The sequence below is a fragment of the Tamandua tetradactyla genome, chromosome 7 (assembly GCF_023851605.1).
Source record: "Tamandua tetradactyla isolate mTamTet1 chromosome 7, mTamTet1.pri, whole genome shotgun sequence".
In the NCBI taxonomy this organism is placed as follows: Eukaryota; Metazoa; Chordata; class Mammalia; order Pilosa; family Myrmecophagidae; genus Tamandua; species Tamandua tetradactyla.
In genome coordinates, this window is record NC_135333.1 from 59,791,238 (window position 1) to 59,807,345 (window position 16,108).

The 16,108-nt window shown below is 37.7% G+C and overlaps 1 protein-coding gene across 3 annotated transcripts in view; it reads left to right on the forward strand.

The window, feature by feature from the left end:
* Window positions 1-12,735, forward strand: part of LOC143691281 (aldo-keto reductase family 1 member C1-like) — a 52,411-nt gene extending 39,676 nt beyond the window's left edge. For all 3 annotated transcript variants that reach the window (XM_077169531.1, XM_077169532.1, XM_077169533.1), the window contains 2 exons: window positions 10,748-10,830; window positions 12,091-12,735. In XM_077169531.1, the coding sequence (XP_077025646.1) occupies window positions 10,748-10,830; window positions 12,091-12,133 (126 nt within the window). In that variant the 3' untranslated portion in view covers window positions 12,134-12,735. The remainder of the gene's footprint in view (window positions 1-10,747; window positions 10,831-12,090) is intronic.
* Window positions 12,736-16,108: the final 3,373 nt, after the last annotated feature.

Here is a 16,108-nt window from a genome sequence, read left to right on the forward strand (position 1 = left end):
TTCCTAAAGCCATCAGTTGTTAAAATATTCACACTTCTGCAGGTCCTCTCTATTTCTATCTCCCTATCTATCAATATCTCCAGGCATTGCTATGAATACATGCCCATTTGTTCTTTCTATCCCTTAGGTAAATCTGATCAGAAATATCCTAAATATTTACATTCCATCCTCTGTATCTCTCAACCCCTCTTATTTTCCCATATATTGGTTTTTATGTAGAGTGTTATGGGTAACTTCTTCAGCTCTACTTTCATGTTAACTAATCCTCATTTTAGTTATGTCTACTATAACCTTAATGCTGTTTTCTATATGTCTGTATCAACTATCGTGTTTAGAAATTCTATAGTATTCTTCTAATAATCTTTTAATCATTCTAAATAGAGTTTCTTTACCTCAACTTTTTTCAAGCCCACTTAATAGTTATTTTATTGTTTATCAGCACCAATATTCATTAACCTTGTGGGTATTTTTCTTCACTTTCATATTCCTTCTGGTTCTTATGCTGGTTTGAATCTGTTATGCATGAAAAGCCATATTCTATAATCCTCATTCAATATTGCTAGATGGGATCTTTTTTATTGTTTCTATGGAAATGTGACCCATGTTGTGGATAATGAATTTGATTAGATGATTTTCATGGAGATGCTTCTTCACCTATTCAAAGTGGGGTTGCTTAGTGAAGCCCTTTAAGAGGGAAACATTTTGGAAAAAGCTTTAGTCCTCACAGTGCCAAGAGCCCACAAAGCCAGAGACATTTGGAGATGCAGAAGGAAACGCCCCTGGGGAAGCCTTATGAAATATGGAGAGAAAGCTATCAGATATCACCATGTGCACCCTCCCCAGCTAAGAGAGAAACCCCAAACTTCATCAACCTTTCTTTAGAGTAAAGGTGTCTGACTTTGGATGTTTAATTTTGACATTTCCACAGCCTTAGAACTGTACACTTGCAACTTAGTAAATTTCCCTTTTTTAAAAGTCATTCCATTTCTGGTATATTGCATTCCAGCTGCTTACAAACTAGAACAGATTTTGGTACCAGAGAAGTGGACTGCTGCTGTGGATTGCAAATACCAAACATGTTGTAACAGCCTTTTAAATAAGGTGAAGATTTTGGGATAGTTGTGATGAGCTTAACAGAGATTGGCTAGAGTGCTTTGAAGAGGTTGTTGGTATAAGTGTGGACTCTGGACTCTAAAGATACCTTTGAAAAGGTCTTAGGCAGAACTGATACATGCATTATTGCAAACAGGAAGGAAGGCAATCATTGTTTAAAAGTGGCAAAGAATCTGGCTGAATTTACTACTGGCTTTGGATGGAAGGCAGATTTTTAAAGCCATAAACTTGGATATTTAGCAGAAGAGATTTCCAAGTTAAATGTAGAAAGTGCAGCCTGATTTCTCTTTATAGCTTACAGTGAAATGTAACAGGAAAAAGATGAGTTGAGAGTTGAACTCTGGATACAAAGAAACAAGAAATTGGTGGTCTTGAAAATTGTGGGTTTCCAAAAAGGGAGATCCCAAGGAATAATACCCAACCAAAGGATTGAACCATATATGGAAGCAGTTAGCCATTACAGAACAAGTGAGGTTTTGAGATGGAGTTATCCAGAAAAAAATTTGTGGAAATTCCTTTTATCCAATGGATGTGACTGAGAGTTCTGCATAGAAAATCTACAAGAGTGTTCTGGGTTCTGCATAAACAGAACCATTGCCAGTCTGGGCTCAAAGGGACAAATTGAAGGAAAAATAACTTCAGAGGCAGAACCATGGGAGCTGAGGTCTGACATCAAGAAACATCAGGCCAGTGCAATCAAGAATCAAGTTGGTGGCTTAGCAATGTGCATATTTTAGTTCGTCCTCCAGAACAACTATTAAATAACCAGAAACAGAACAGAACAGCTCCTGGGGCCACATCAGTGACTGGACACATAGCATACCCCAGTCTGAACAAGCTGGACTGGCTGAGAGCCCACCCAGAATGGTGAGTTCCCCAAGCCATGGTGGTCAGCATCCCTCACCCACACGCTGCTTCCCAGGGGGGAAAGGAAAGGAACTTTACCAGCAGCAAGGGCTGACCCCAACCAAACACCAATGGTGGAATTAATTAACAAATTCTGACTACTAAAAATAGGCCCCCAGCTCAGGTGAACCTGGTCAAAGTGGAGGTCACTCATTTTTGCCCCAGCACCAAGGGGACAGGGTTGACAGAAAAAGGAAAAAAAAAAAAAAAGGAAAGAGAGATTTTTGTGGCTGTGTTTCTACAAAGGCTTGACTGCCTTTGGATTCACCAGCAGGACTTCTCAGGCTGCAACTGCCCCAGGCATAAGCAGAAACAAGCTTGTTTGAGGGCTTGTCTGGAAGCTGTGCCTTCCCCAGGGGGGGGGGTGAAGCCCAAATCAAGTGGAATCCCTCCCTCAAGGAATTCAGACACCAGGGCTTGGTAATATGAAGCCATTAAAACCAGCCTACAACCAGTACTCTGTCTCCACTACGGCCCCAGCCAAAGTTAAAGGTACTGCATCATCTTATGCTGGTGGGACCTGCAGGCAGACAAGCGCCACATACCGGGCAGGATAAGAAAAACAGAGCCCAGAGACTTCACAGGAATGTATAACAACCTGCTGGGTCTCACCCTCAGGGGAAACTGATGCAAGTGACTCTTTTCTCCTGATAGGAGACCAGTTTGGTCTGGGAAAATTCAGCTGGGGTCTATAATACCTAAGTAGACCCTCCTAAGGGTGGGGGGTGGAGGCACCATACAGGCAGGACAAGAAACAAGAAAACAAGAACTGAAGAATTCTCCTCTGTTAAACAAAACCTAAGCTAGAGGTCCAGAAAAAGCTGAACTGAATGTCAAAAAACAGATAAACAACAAATTCATCCAGCAAGAAAACCCTAGGTAAAAGAAATGAAAGCATTCTCCAGAATAAACGAATTAAGGTAACTAAATGCCTAGACATCAGCAAAAAATAACAAATCACACTAGGAAAATTGAAGATATGCCCCAGTCAAAGAGACACATGAACAATTTAAATGAGATACAGGAGCTGAAACAATTAATTCATAATATATGAACAGACATGGAAAACCTCATCAGAAACGAAATCAATGAATTGAGGGAGGATATAAAGAAGGCAAGGAATGAACAAAAAGAAGAAATCAAAAGTCTGAAAAAACAAATCACAGAACTTATGGGAATGAAAGGCACAGTAGAAGAGATAAAAGAACAATGGAACCTACAATGGTAGATTTCGAGAGTCAGAAAATAGAATTAGTGAACTGGAGGACAGAACATCTGAAATCAGACAAGAAAAAGAAAATATAAGGAAAATGGAAAAATATGAGCAGGGACTCAGGGAATTGAAGGAAAATATGAAGCACATGAATATACATGTTGTGGGTGTCTCAGAAAGAGAAGAGAAGGGAAAAGGAGGACAAAAAATACCAGAGGAAATTATCACTGAAAATTTCCCAATTCTTATGAAAGACTTAAAATTACAGATCCAAGAAGTGCAGTGTATCCCAAAGAGAATAAATCCAAATAAACATACTCCAAGACACTTACTAATCAGAATGTCAGAGGTCAAAGAGAAAGAGAGAATCTTGAAAGCAGGAAGAGAAAAGCAATCCATCACATATAAGGGAAGCCCAATAAGACTATGCATAGATTTCTCAGCAGAAACCACGGAGGTGAGAAGACAGTGGGATGACATATTTAAATTATTAAAAGAGAAAAACTGCCAATGAAGAATTCTAGATCCAGCATAATTGTCCTTCAAAAATGAGGGAGAAATTAAAACATTTTCAGACAAAAAAAAATCATTGAGAGAATTTGTGACCAATAGACCAGCTCTGTAAGAAATACTAAAGGGAGCACTAGAGACAGATATGAAAGGACAGAAGAGAGAGGTGTGGAAAAGAGAGTAGAAACGAAGACTATGAGTAAAGGTAAAATGAAGGAAAATTAGATAAGACATATAAAATCCAAAAGGCAAAATGATAGAAGAAAATACTACCTGTACCGTAATAACACTAAATGGTAATGGATTAAACTCCTCAATCAAAAGACATAGACTGGCAGAATGGATTAAAAAACAGGACCCATCCATATGCTGTCTCTACTCAAAGGACATGAGGGCAAGGACACAAATGGACATTTTCACAACAATGTTTATAGCAGCATTATTTACAATTACCAAGAGATGGAAACAGCCAAAATGTTCATCAACAGACAGGTGGCTAAGCAAACTGTGGTATATACATATGATGGAATATTACGTAGCTGTAAGACAGAATAAAGTTATGAAGTATGTAACAATGTGGATGGACCTTGAGGATATTATGCTGAGTGAGATTAGCAAAAAACAAAAGGACAAGTACTGTATGGTCTCACTGATATGAACTGACATTAGTGAATAAACTTGGAATATTTCGTTGGTAACAGAGACCATCAGGAGACAGAAAAAGGGTAAGATATTGGGTAATTGGAGCTGAAGGGATACATATTGTGCAACAAGACTGAATATAAAAACTCAGAAATGGACAGAACAATACTACCTAACTGTAATATAATTATGTTAAAACACTGAATGAGGCTGAATGTGAGAATGATAGAGGGAGGAGGTCTGGGGGCATAAATGAAATCAGAAAGAAAGATAGACAATAAAGATTGAGATGGTATAAGCTAGGAATGCCTACAGTGTATAATGATAGTGACTAAAAGTACAAATTTAAAAAATGTTTTTGCATGAGGAAGAACAAAGGAATGTCAATACTTCAGGGTGCTGAAAATAGATGGCAATTAATATTTTTAAATGTTAACTTGCATGTGAGAATAAAGCAAAAAATGTTTACTTGGTACAAAATTTGTATTTTAACTAGTGCATTTCCTAATATAACTTATGTAGATAGTTTGGTTGAACAACATAAGTACATGGAACCTTGGATAGGACATGAGATTTTGCTGGTTTGTCCAGAGTGTTGCCCCGATGAATCCCAGAGTGATTTGATCAGTGAGTGGAAAAGTATTTGCAAAGTGTCCTTCAGGGAATGGTGAGAACGGGGAGAAATTCAACTTCCCCAAGTTGAATTCTTGATATTCTTACAAGCAGTGCAGTCAACCAAAGCTGTACTCTGAGCCCCCAGTCTTGGGGTTTGATCATATGAAACTTAACCCCACAAAGGATAGGTCAAGCCTACTTAAAATTAGGCCAAAGAGTCACCCCCAAGAGAAACTCTTTTGTTGCTCAGATGTGGCCACTCTCTCCAGTCAACACAACAAGCAAACTTACCACCCTCCCCCTGTCTACATGGGACATGACTCCTAGGGGTGTGGACCTTCCTGGCAATGTGGAACAGAAATCCTAGAATGAGCTGAGACCCAGCATCAAGGTATTGAAAAAGCCTTCTTGACCAAAAGGGGGAAGAGTGAAATGAGACAAAGTGTCAATGGCTTAGAGATTCCAAACAGAGGCAAGAGGTTATCCTGGAGGTTATTCTTATGCATTAAGTAGATATCACCTTGGCATCCAAGATGTAATGGAATGGCTAGAGGGAACTGCCTGAAAATGTAGAGCTGTGTTCCACTAGCCATGTTTCTTGATGATGATCATATAATGATATAACTTTCACAATGTGACTGTATGATTGTGAAAACCTTGTGTCTGACGCTCCTTTTATCTACCTTGTCAAGAGATGAGTAGAACATATGGAATAAAAATAAATAATAGGGGGGGAAATGTTAAAATAAATATAGTTTGAAATGTTAGTGATCAATCGAAAGGGAGGGGTAAGGGAATGGTATGTATAATTTTTTTTCTGTTTTCATTTTATTTTTCTGTTGTCTTTTTCTGAGTTGATGCAAATGTTCTAAGAAACGATCATGATGATGAATATGCAACTATGTGATGATATTGTGAATTACTGATTATATATGTAGAATGGAATGATCATATAGTAGGAATGTTTGTGTTTCTTCCTTGTAATTTTTTTTAATTAATAAAAAATTTTAAGAAAAAGAAAGAAAGAAACCTCAGGCAAGGAAAATGGAACCACCCAAGTACTGGGAAAAGGCAAGTTTGCCCCAAAGGCAGAATGTGGGCCTTCTACTTCAGTGTTTTGAAAGAGTTGTGTCCCAAGCCTTGGAGAAGGTGGAGCACATTTCTTGGGGATTGGGGAGAGTCTGGCTGCCACCCCATTATCTGGAGGGGTTGTATATGTGCCCCAGAGATGGCAGAGAGCCCAGATGTGACCTGATGTTTGGAGAGGGTAGAGCCAAATAAAAGGTTGTCTCTGCAATGTCCCAAGGTTGCATTTGGAGAGAGCCAAGCTTTTGCATGGTCCTTGGAAAGAATGGGACTGCCACTTTCTAAAGCCCTGAGGATAAATGACTCCCAGTCTTTAAAATCTATTGGAGTTTTCCCTGTAGGTTGTCAGAACTCTTTGGATGCAGTGATCCCTATGCTCCTTCCAATTTCTCTATGGAAATGGGAACAGCTATCCTACACATCTTTCTTCTTTGTATATTGGTAGCTGATAACTTGTTCTGAGTTTTACAGGTCCACAGCCAGACGAGAATTTTGCCTTTGGACAGATCATGCCTTTAGCTGAAGTTGATGAGATTTAGTACCCTTTCTGACTTTGTATTATATTTGTATTGTTACTGAAATGGTTTAAGGCATTGTGATATTGTGATGGAGTGAATGCATCTTGTAAATGCAGAAAACATGTCTTTTTGAGGTTCAGAGGGTAGAATGTGCTCATTTGAATCTCTTGTATACTCCAGAAAAGCTGTGTTCTTTAATCCTCATTCAGTCTTACTGAGTGGAATCTTTTTTATTGTTTCCATGGAGATGTGACCTACCCAAATGTGGGTGGCAATTTTTGATTAGCTGGTTTCCACACAGATGTGTCTCCATTCATTCAAGATGGGGTTGCTTACTGGAGCCCTTTATGAGAAAACCATTTTGAAGAAAGCTTTAGACCCCACTGTGCCAACAGCCACACAGCAGAGACCTTGGGAGATGCAGAAGGAAAGTGCCCTCAAGGAAGCCTTATGAAATGAGAAGAGAAACCTAGTATATATTGACATGGGCCCTCTCAGTAAGAGAGAAACCAGATTACATTGACCTTTTCTTTGCAGTTAAGATATCTTTCTCTGATGCCTTAATTTTGACATTTTCATGGCTTTAGAACTGCAAATTTGCAACTTAATGAATTCCCTTTTTAAAAAGCCATTACATTTATTGTTTATTGCATTCAGGCAGCTTGCAAACTAAAACACTATTCATTTATGATTATTTGTTCCTATAACTGTTGGGATGTTATTATTGTGAGGTCCTCATTTTCTAGTTTTATTAATGGAGGCCTTTTGAAGTCTTTGATTAAGTCAAATTTTCCAGAAATGAAGGCATTACCAGTCCAAGAAAAAACTATGTTAATTTAAAATTTTAGGCTTCTTTGGAACATTGAACAGTTGGAATCCAAATTGCAGCAGGGGTTTCACTCCTTTGCATCTCAAAAATGATATAAGAAACAGATAGCTTTTGTTCTAGTCCTCCTGGGGGGGGAGTTCATTCTTATCTATATTATACAGCATTTCAGCGTCTAAGGTTTTTGGAAGTTTTCCTAGTAAATTTTTGGCTTGCGCACACTCCAGTCTTGTCTCACTTTATTTGATCCTTATTTGTCAGCCAGTAGAAGCAAAACAAAATAGCACAATGATACTTAATCCTGGAGTTTGAAAATTTTTTTTAAGCTAGGGAGACCATAAGTCTTAGTTTGCCAGGGATACACTGTGTGTTCTTGTTTCAGGGACAGCAGTGTCATTCATATTAGGACTCCCTCTCACTCTCATAATTGTTAGTGAATTTTCACACAATGAAAAAATAATGATTATTTTATCACAAATGGAATTTTCAAACTATTGACTCTTTTTATAAGAAATAAAGTTATTGCTTAAAATTAATCACCTCTTTCTATGTGTTCTCTGGTAGCACTTAGGAATCTTCTTCTGATATCCCTCACACATTTCCTCTAAAACTGATACGTAGGTGACATGACTTTTTGTTATCATTACAAATGGGATCATTCTCTGCTTTTTAAATTTCTAATGGAGTTTGTGTAGGATTTGGATTATTTTAGTTTTCTTTATTAATATTGTACCAGATTCTGTGTTATTTCTTTTTTTAACACTTTTTATTGTGAAATATAACATATATACACAAAATCAAGATATTTCAAAGTACCCTTTCTTTTATAATGAGTAGCTAAAGAACAGATTTCTGAGTTTGGTATGGGTTACTATTCCACAATTTTAGTTTCTTTCTAGCTGCTCCAAGACACTGGACATGAAAAGAAATATCAATACAACAAATCTGCAGTCATACTCCTTGGTTAAGTCCTACCTTATCAAGTATAACTACACCTTCTCCTTTGATCCTCCCCCCAATCTTTAAGGGTATTTGGGCTATGCCCATTCTAACTTCCTCATATTGGAAAGACTTGTTGATAATATGGGATAAGGGGATCGACCTGGTGATGTCCTCAGAGAGGCCAGCCCCTCTGGATTTCAGGACTTAAGTGGCCTAGGAACCCATCTGATGCTTGCAGGTTTCAGGAAAGTGATCTCAGTGCATGAAACTTTTGTAGACTATCAGATAGAGCCCTAGGCTTTCTTTAGGGTTGGCAGGAATGGTTTGGGTTGGGGGCTGACAAACAATGGTAGTTAGCAATATCTTGCTGAAACTAGCATAAGAGTAGCCTCCAGAACTTCCTCTGAACTCTGTTTGAACTCAGCCACTGATACCTTATTTTGTTACATTTCTTTTCCACCTTTGGGTCAGGTTGTCATTGTCAATCCCACTGTGATGGAGCCAGTATCACCCTTGGAGTCATGTTCCAGGTAGCCAGGAAGACTTTCACCCCTGGATGAGTGGGGAGGGAGGGTAATGATTTTACTTGCAGAACTGGGCTTAGAGAGATAGAGAGACCACATCTGAGCAACAAAAGAGGTTTTCTGGAAGTAACTGTTAGCCATAAATGTAGGCTGGCTTGTTTCTCTGTTACATAAATAGGCTTCACAAGAGCAAGCCCCAAGATCAAGGACTTGGCCTATTGACTTGGGAGTCCCTAGTGTTTGAGGCAGTATCAGGGGTTTCCCCAGTGGTAAAGCTTAATATTTCCATATTTTTTTCTCCTCTCCCTCAAGGGATTTTTCCAATATTTTTTGATTATTTGCACAAAAAACTCTGGGATATGTGCCAGTTTGAAACTATTATGCACCTCAGAAAAGCCATCTCTTTTTAAGTCTGATCCAATCTTGTGGGACCAAACCTATTCTTCAGGGTGAGAAACATTGATTGGATGGTTCCCATGGAAATACAACAACACTCCCAGTTGTGGGTGTAACCTTTTGGTTAGATTTCTTCCATGAAGATGTGATACACTCAATTGTGGGTGTGGCCTTTTGATTAGATGGAAATATGACTCCACCCATTCAAGGTGATTAGTTTGCTTGAGTCTATTTTTGAGAAACCTCAGATACAGACACTTGGAGAGCAGTTGCTTCAGAGCTGACAGAGACAGCTTTGAAGATGCAAAAGGAAATGCCCCTGGGGAAGCTGTTTAAACCCAGAATGTGGAGAAAGTCAAGCAAAGCCAAGAGATGAAACCAAGCCCTGGAGAAGCCAAGAGAAAAGCCCCAATGGGAAACAGAGGCTGAAATCAATAGAGTCCAGGAGTAAGGTATTAACAGCCACCAGCCACATGACTTTCTAGCTGACAGAGGGTTCTGCATGGCTTTAGCCTTTCTTGAAGGCAACCTTTTGTTGATAACTTTATTTGGACATTTTCACAGTCTTAGAATTGTAAACTTGCAACTTAATAAATTCCCCTTTTAAAAGCCATTCCATGGTGCATGGGTGGTTCAGCAGTAGAATGCTTACCTTCCATGTGGGAGACCTGGGTTAACTCCAAGACCATGCACCATGAAAAAAAAAAAAAGAAGAAAAGGAAAAAAGAAAGAATGGCCCAAATATAAAAGCCATTCTATTTCTGGTATATTGCATTCTGGCAGCATTAACAAACCAATACAGGATGTACCCAGATACTACATAAGGTTATTCAGAGTTACCAGCCATCATTCCCATTCTGGGCTACATGTGTTTAGGTTGTTTAAATGAGCCATCCAGACAGGTTGAGTTAGATTATGTACCACAGAAAATTTAGGTTTTGGACAAAATAAACTTCCCTTCCTTTGGCCTCATTCACTAGGTGAAGTTCTAAAATACAGACAATGTCATCCTCACCCCTGTATTCTGATTTACCTTAGTCCTGACCCAATTGGCTCTGTTCTTGTATCTAATCTAAGCCTGAGCTCTCTTTACATTTTTTAAAGTTTTTTTTTTCTTTTTTAAACTATTGTATGCATCAATGCTGGTTTTAAGAGCTGCAGAACTCCAACTCTAAATCTTAGGTGTTGCACAGGTAGCCAAAGTTTCAGGGAGATACCAGGTCATACATAATTAGCACAGGATCTCAAAATCTAGAAATAACTTTTACACTCTGGACTACATAGGACTGCCATAAGAACTTAAAATCTAGGCCCCAATTTTCCTTTAAGTATTTTCTAAAAAGGACCATACAATATTGTTCTTTTCATATCTTTTTAATAATAATTATTTCTATGGTTTATCCAGATTGAAATTATATGTTCTAAACTAATAAATGTTTTTCTACTTCCCTAATAGGTTTTTGAATTTCAATTGCCAGAAGAGGACATGAAGGTCTTAGATGGGATCAACCGAAATCTTCGCTATATCCGTGCTGAATTGTAAGTGACAAAATCATGGCTTCTTTTCTGTCTAATGATAAAAGTAGGAGTCCTCTAAAAATTGGTCTCAATACTGGGAGGGCAGAGGCCAATATGAGAGAAGGATGGGACAGGAATTTTCCTAAAACACCCAAGCTGAATTCATTCCAGAGCTCTGTTTAGTAACTCAGCAGAGGGGTAGGCAGGGCCAGGGTCATCTTGGATGTCCACATGCACTCTGCACTCTTCTCTCCATATAACTTTTCAGAGAAGCGAAATGTCATTGCAGAATCTCCAACTTCTCTACCAGACTCTCATTTCTACAGCAATACAGTAGAAGTACACAATGGAAATTTCAAATGTAGCTCAATTAAATTTTCTAAACCTGTATTAATGATCTGCTCCTTCTAAACCTGCTCTGTTTCTTACCATGATAACAGAAATTATGAAAAGCTATTGGGAATTTAATTCATAATAAAAACCATGTGGTAATATATGCTAAGAATAGCAATGATACTTTGGTACTCAAAAATTGGTCTATATTGTCCTACCATTGCTAATTATTGTGATGCAAAAAAAAAATGAAGAATAAAGTTGGGATCTAATACAGAGATCAGGAGAATGATAAGAAACAAATAACTCTTACCACAAACTATATATTTTGTTCATAATAATTTTTCTATCACTTTGTATTATGTACTGTTACTACCATACAGAGATCATACTATGGTATAGTAATCTCAGTGGTTATAAGTTGATATCTTTTACATTTCACTCTGTCCAGTCATGAATTTTATTTAGTATATCATATGTCATAGTCAGGTAGTAAATAATTAGTGAATTATTAAAATGAAAATGAAATTATTATCACCGATGTGAAGCATCTTAAAAACTTATTAGCGCTGAGTGTGTAGCTAGAGTTATTGCTTGTAAAAGAATCAGTTTCTGCCTTCAGTGAGAAATCAAAATTTTAAAACCAGAAATTACTTTGTTTTATTTACAAATGAAGCTATGAGGGGAGAATATATTTGATTACCTGTAGAAGTCTGATGATGTGTATTAAATTCCATGCATGTGAATATAATTTGAATGAATAATTAATTTTAATATAAACTTTATTGTATCATCATGTTAATGGCAGTAAAGAGGTAGGTTTTATCAATAGCCAGTAAAAAAATTTAAAATTTTCACCATAATATCAGCTTTATAGAAAACATGTTTTTGTCACCCTAGAAATGTAATCATTGCTTCCCCATTATCTACTGTTCTTCCTCATTTTAGTGCCATTGGCCACCCCGAGTATCCATTTATGGAAGAATATTAACAGGGAGAACTTGGCCACACCTTCTACCAGGAGCTCCTGTGTGCACAGAGTGATGCTGGAGCATCTCAGATGCTGGTGATTGGAGACATCATGTCTGGTGTAATCTATGCTGCTTAGCAACTTACACTCGCCTAAATTCAAATCTATATGAAAGGCATTAAATTGTTGTGGCTTTGCAAAACAATTAGGATTTAATTTTACACAAAAATTTTTATATATTCCAGGTTCTATCTCTGTTGACTTCTATTTTGTTTCCTTCTGTTCATTACAGCCCCAACTAGATTTGCCTAGAAATTGAGGGAAAGCAAGGGAGATAACAGAAATAATATACAAATTTCTGGGGTGAGAAATTTACATGCAATTTCTAGAAATGACAAACTCTGTAGACATAGAATAATTCTGAGATTGCTTAAAACTGAGGTTGAGAGAAGGAATTGCTTGCAAATGGGAACATTTGAGGAGTGATGGAAGGACTCCAAAAAAAATGGATTGTGGTTATGATTGCATAACTTTTTCAGTTCACTAGAAGTATCTTACTATACAATTATAATGGGTGTACTACATGACACGTAAATTGTACCTCAATAAAGTACTGAATTATATCCATGGATTTTGTCATTGCCATTATTCTTACTATTCCCGTTCCTATTTCATGAGGAAATTATTATTCCCATTGCCATCCCCATTACCCATTACCCATGACCATTGCTATTGCTGTTTTGTCTATTACCCTTGACTTTAACTTTGCCTTTGTCTTCGATGTTGACTTTGCCATTTCCATTAGTAAATATTATTTCCACTATTCATCTGAAATCCTGTGACATGAAAACCAATAATAGATACTGTTCCAGGAGTAAGCAGCTGCACTAGGGAATCTCCTCTTGGTTTGGATAGGTGCTCTTGGGTTGGGGGCAGGAGGGCCCCTGCATCTTCTCCAGTCCTGAGTGTGTCCTTACTCTCTTTTGGACTCTAAATGCCTTCTCTTTTTCCACAGTCCATGCATGTATGGTATCCACATCTTAGGGAAGATATAACTCATGATGCGGAAAACAGTAAGTCTTTTGCTCTTAAATGGTCAGCTCTGTTGCATGAAGCCTGAATATATTCATTTTATGGCTTATTCTCCTTCAACTAACACAAATCATATGACATGGATTCCTAGAAAGACCCCCATGAACAATGTGGACTCCTAGATCAGGCCAGAATCTTCAACCTTAGAAAAGCCTGATATTCACTGTTTCCTGCATTTTCCAGGTGTTTATGACCTACCAGGCCAAGGCTATTAGCACTCCAACTCCTGAAATGGTCAGTGGTGGAATCATGGTCACAGAGAGCTAAGACACTCTGCTTGGTCTTCTAGGCTGTGGGTGGGTAAAGATCATCATTATCTGACATGTAGATAACATATATTAATACTTATATAGGTAAGTATTAGCACTTAACTAATACTTAATACTTAAATATAACTTCTTGTTGGTATGTGACCAGAAGATGTATAGAACTCTGCACAGTTACTCAGAAATTGATATGCTGGGGCCCTACAAGGGAGCTACTAAATATAAAGCTCAAAGGTGGGGTTCTTTTTAAAGAAATAAACAAATAAAAATGAATACACCCTCCTCCCCCCCACACACACAAAAAAACATTTAGGCTATGTGATGTTATCAGGATTTGGACTCTAGGATTCTAAGTTGCTAAACTCATTTCTTCTTTTCAGTGATTCTTAGAACCAATACCTTGCATTTCAATATGTACAAAAACCATGAACCTTTCCATGATTCAAAAGGATAATAGTTTTTTTCCCCTTCTAGAGACTATTTATGATTGCTTAATGGTGAGGTTAACTTGCCCTGCCCTTTTTCCCTACTGGAATTGTGTTGTGCTAAGCTGTGAGTCAGGAAACATGACAAGCCACTCACCCCATCTTCCCTTGCTGTCCTTCACCACGCCACCAAGGCCATGAATGAGTCCTGGACATGGGCTTTTATATTTTCTGGGCAGTCAGGAGAAAAGTGTCTGTCAGCAAACATGAGCAAGAATGACTCTACCTCAAAATAATAGGACTTCTCAAGATCTGTTTCTCCCATTTTTTTGTTCTTGTAATGCGATATGGCAACTCTGTTTTCTGAATTTCCCATTTTTCTTGACTACCTACCTAAGCAAATGCTCCATTTTTTTTTAACGTGCTGAAGTCCATTTATTACTAAGTCCCATTTGAAAGAACAGGGGGATAGATGCATTGTTGATCAGTTTGGAGTGCCAAAAGACCAGGCCCAAAACAAAGTGGTCATTTCTACTTAATAAATAGAAAAATAGTTAAGTGGCAAATGTTAAATATATACAAAAAAAGTTCTATCTTTCCACCTGTATTAGTTTGCAAGCTGCCAGGATGTGATGTACTAGAACTGGAATGGCTTTTTAAAAGGGGAACTTAATAAGTTACAAGTTCACAGTTCTAAGCTTATGAAATTGTCCAAATTAAGGCATTCATGGAAAGGTATCTTAATTCAAGAAAGGTCAATGGATCAGGAACACCTCTGCCAGCTGAGAAGTCATGTGGCTGGCATTGGCTTGCCCCTTGCTCCTGGGCTCTGTTGGCTTTCACCCTCTGTTCCTGTTGGGGTTCCTTATTTTGTCCTCCAGGGCTGTCTTTCATCTCTTGGCTTCCCTTGGCTCTCTTCAGATTCTGGCTTACTTAACATCTCATGGTGATGTCTGTTGGGCTCCAGGCATCTCTAAACATCCGTGTCTCTGTTCTCCATGTATCAGCTTCTGTGTCAGCTCTGCTGTGAGGTTTCTGTAAGTTCTGAGGCTTCTGTCATTTCTGCTCTCTCCAAAATGTTTTCACTTTTAGACCCATCTGGAATGGGTAGAGTCACATCTCTCTCCATATAATCAAAGGTCACACCCACAGTTGAGCATGCCACATCTCCATGGAGATAATTTAATCAAGTTTCCAACCTTCAGTGTTGGATTAAGATGAAAAGAAATGACTGGTCCCATAAGATTGGATGAGGATTAAAACCCGGCTTTTCTGGGGTACATAATAGATTCAAACCAGTATACCTCCATAGGGTTGTCTCATATATAATAATAAAGGTAGTGGAGAGGAAAATTTTTCAAGTTGCCTCTTTATCTTATTTGAAGCTTATTAATTTTCCTATTTTAAATACTTTTTTCCACTTCATTAAGATTTGCCTTTCTGTTGGGGGAAGGATGATATTCAGGATGATATTAATTGGGAACACTATTACAATACCAGACTTTCTATCAAATTTATGTGTTCTAATAAATGTTTGGGATTGTTTCTGACTAAAATAAATGTGAATGGTCAAATTAATATTAATAAATTTCCTCATTTATGCAATATGTGGAACTAGCCCTTGAAATTTATTCTGTCTTTCAGTGTTGACTCTATTTCTAAATGTTCATTTTCATCATGCATGAGTACAGGTCACTCTCTATATATTCCATAAACATTCACTTTGTTGTATTATTATGAAAACAGAATACACTAATTTGATTTTTATGTAATTAGTTATTTTAGCTTGCATTTAAGATTATATAGAAGTAATAGCTTATCACAAGGAATCTTCATCAGTATGAGCCAAATGTGATTTAAACATAAGAAATTTCAAAGGCCATTCATTCATTGCTAATGCTTATGGCTCTTTTGTTCCCTTGAAAGAAAAATCAAAGCAATTACACTTTAATAAAAATTGTTCTGAGTTAAAAATTAATCTGAGTATGATCTGAACATGGATTCACTCATTCTCTTACCATAACTATGAGAATAGAACTAAGTTTAGCTTTCATACAAAATAATATGGAGTGGGAAAACAAACCTAACTAAAAAAAGGTCTGCAAAATTAGCACAGGCCAGTCACACAGACAGGAGAAGGAAACAGCCTCTGACATAAGCCCAGAATTGGTGTCAAATCCTTATCTGGATAAAAACAAGTCTAAACAAGTAAC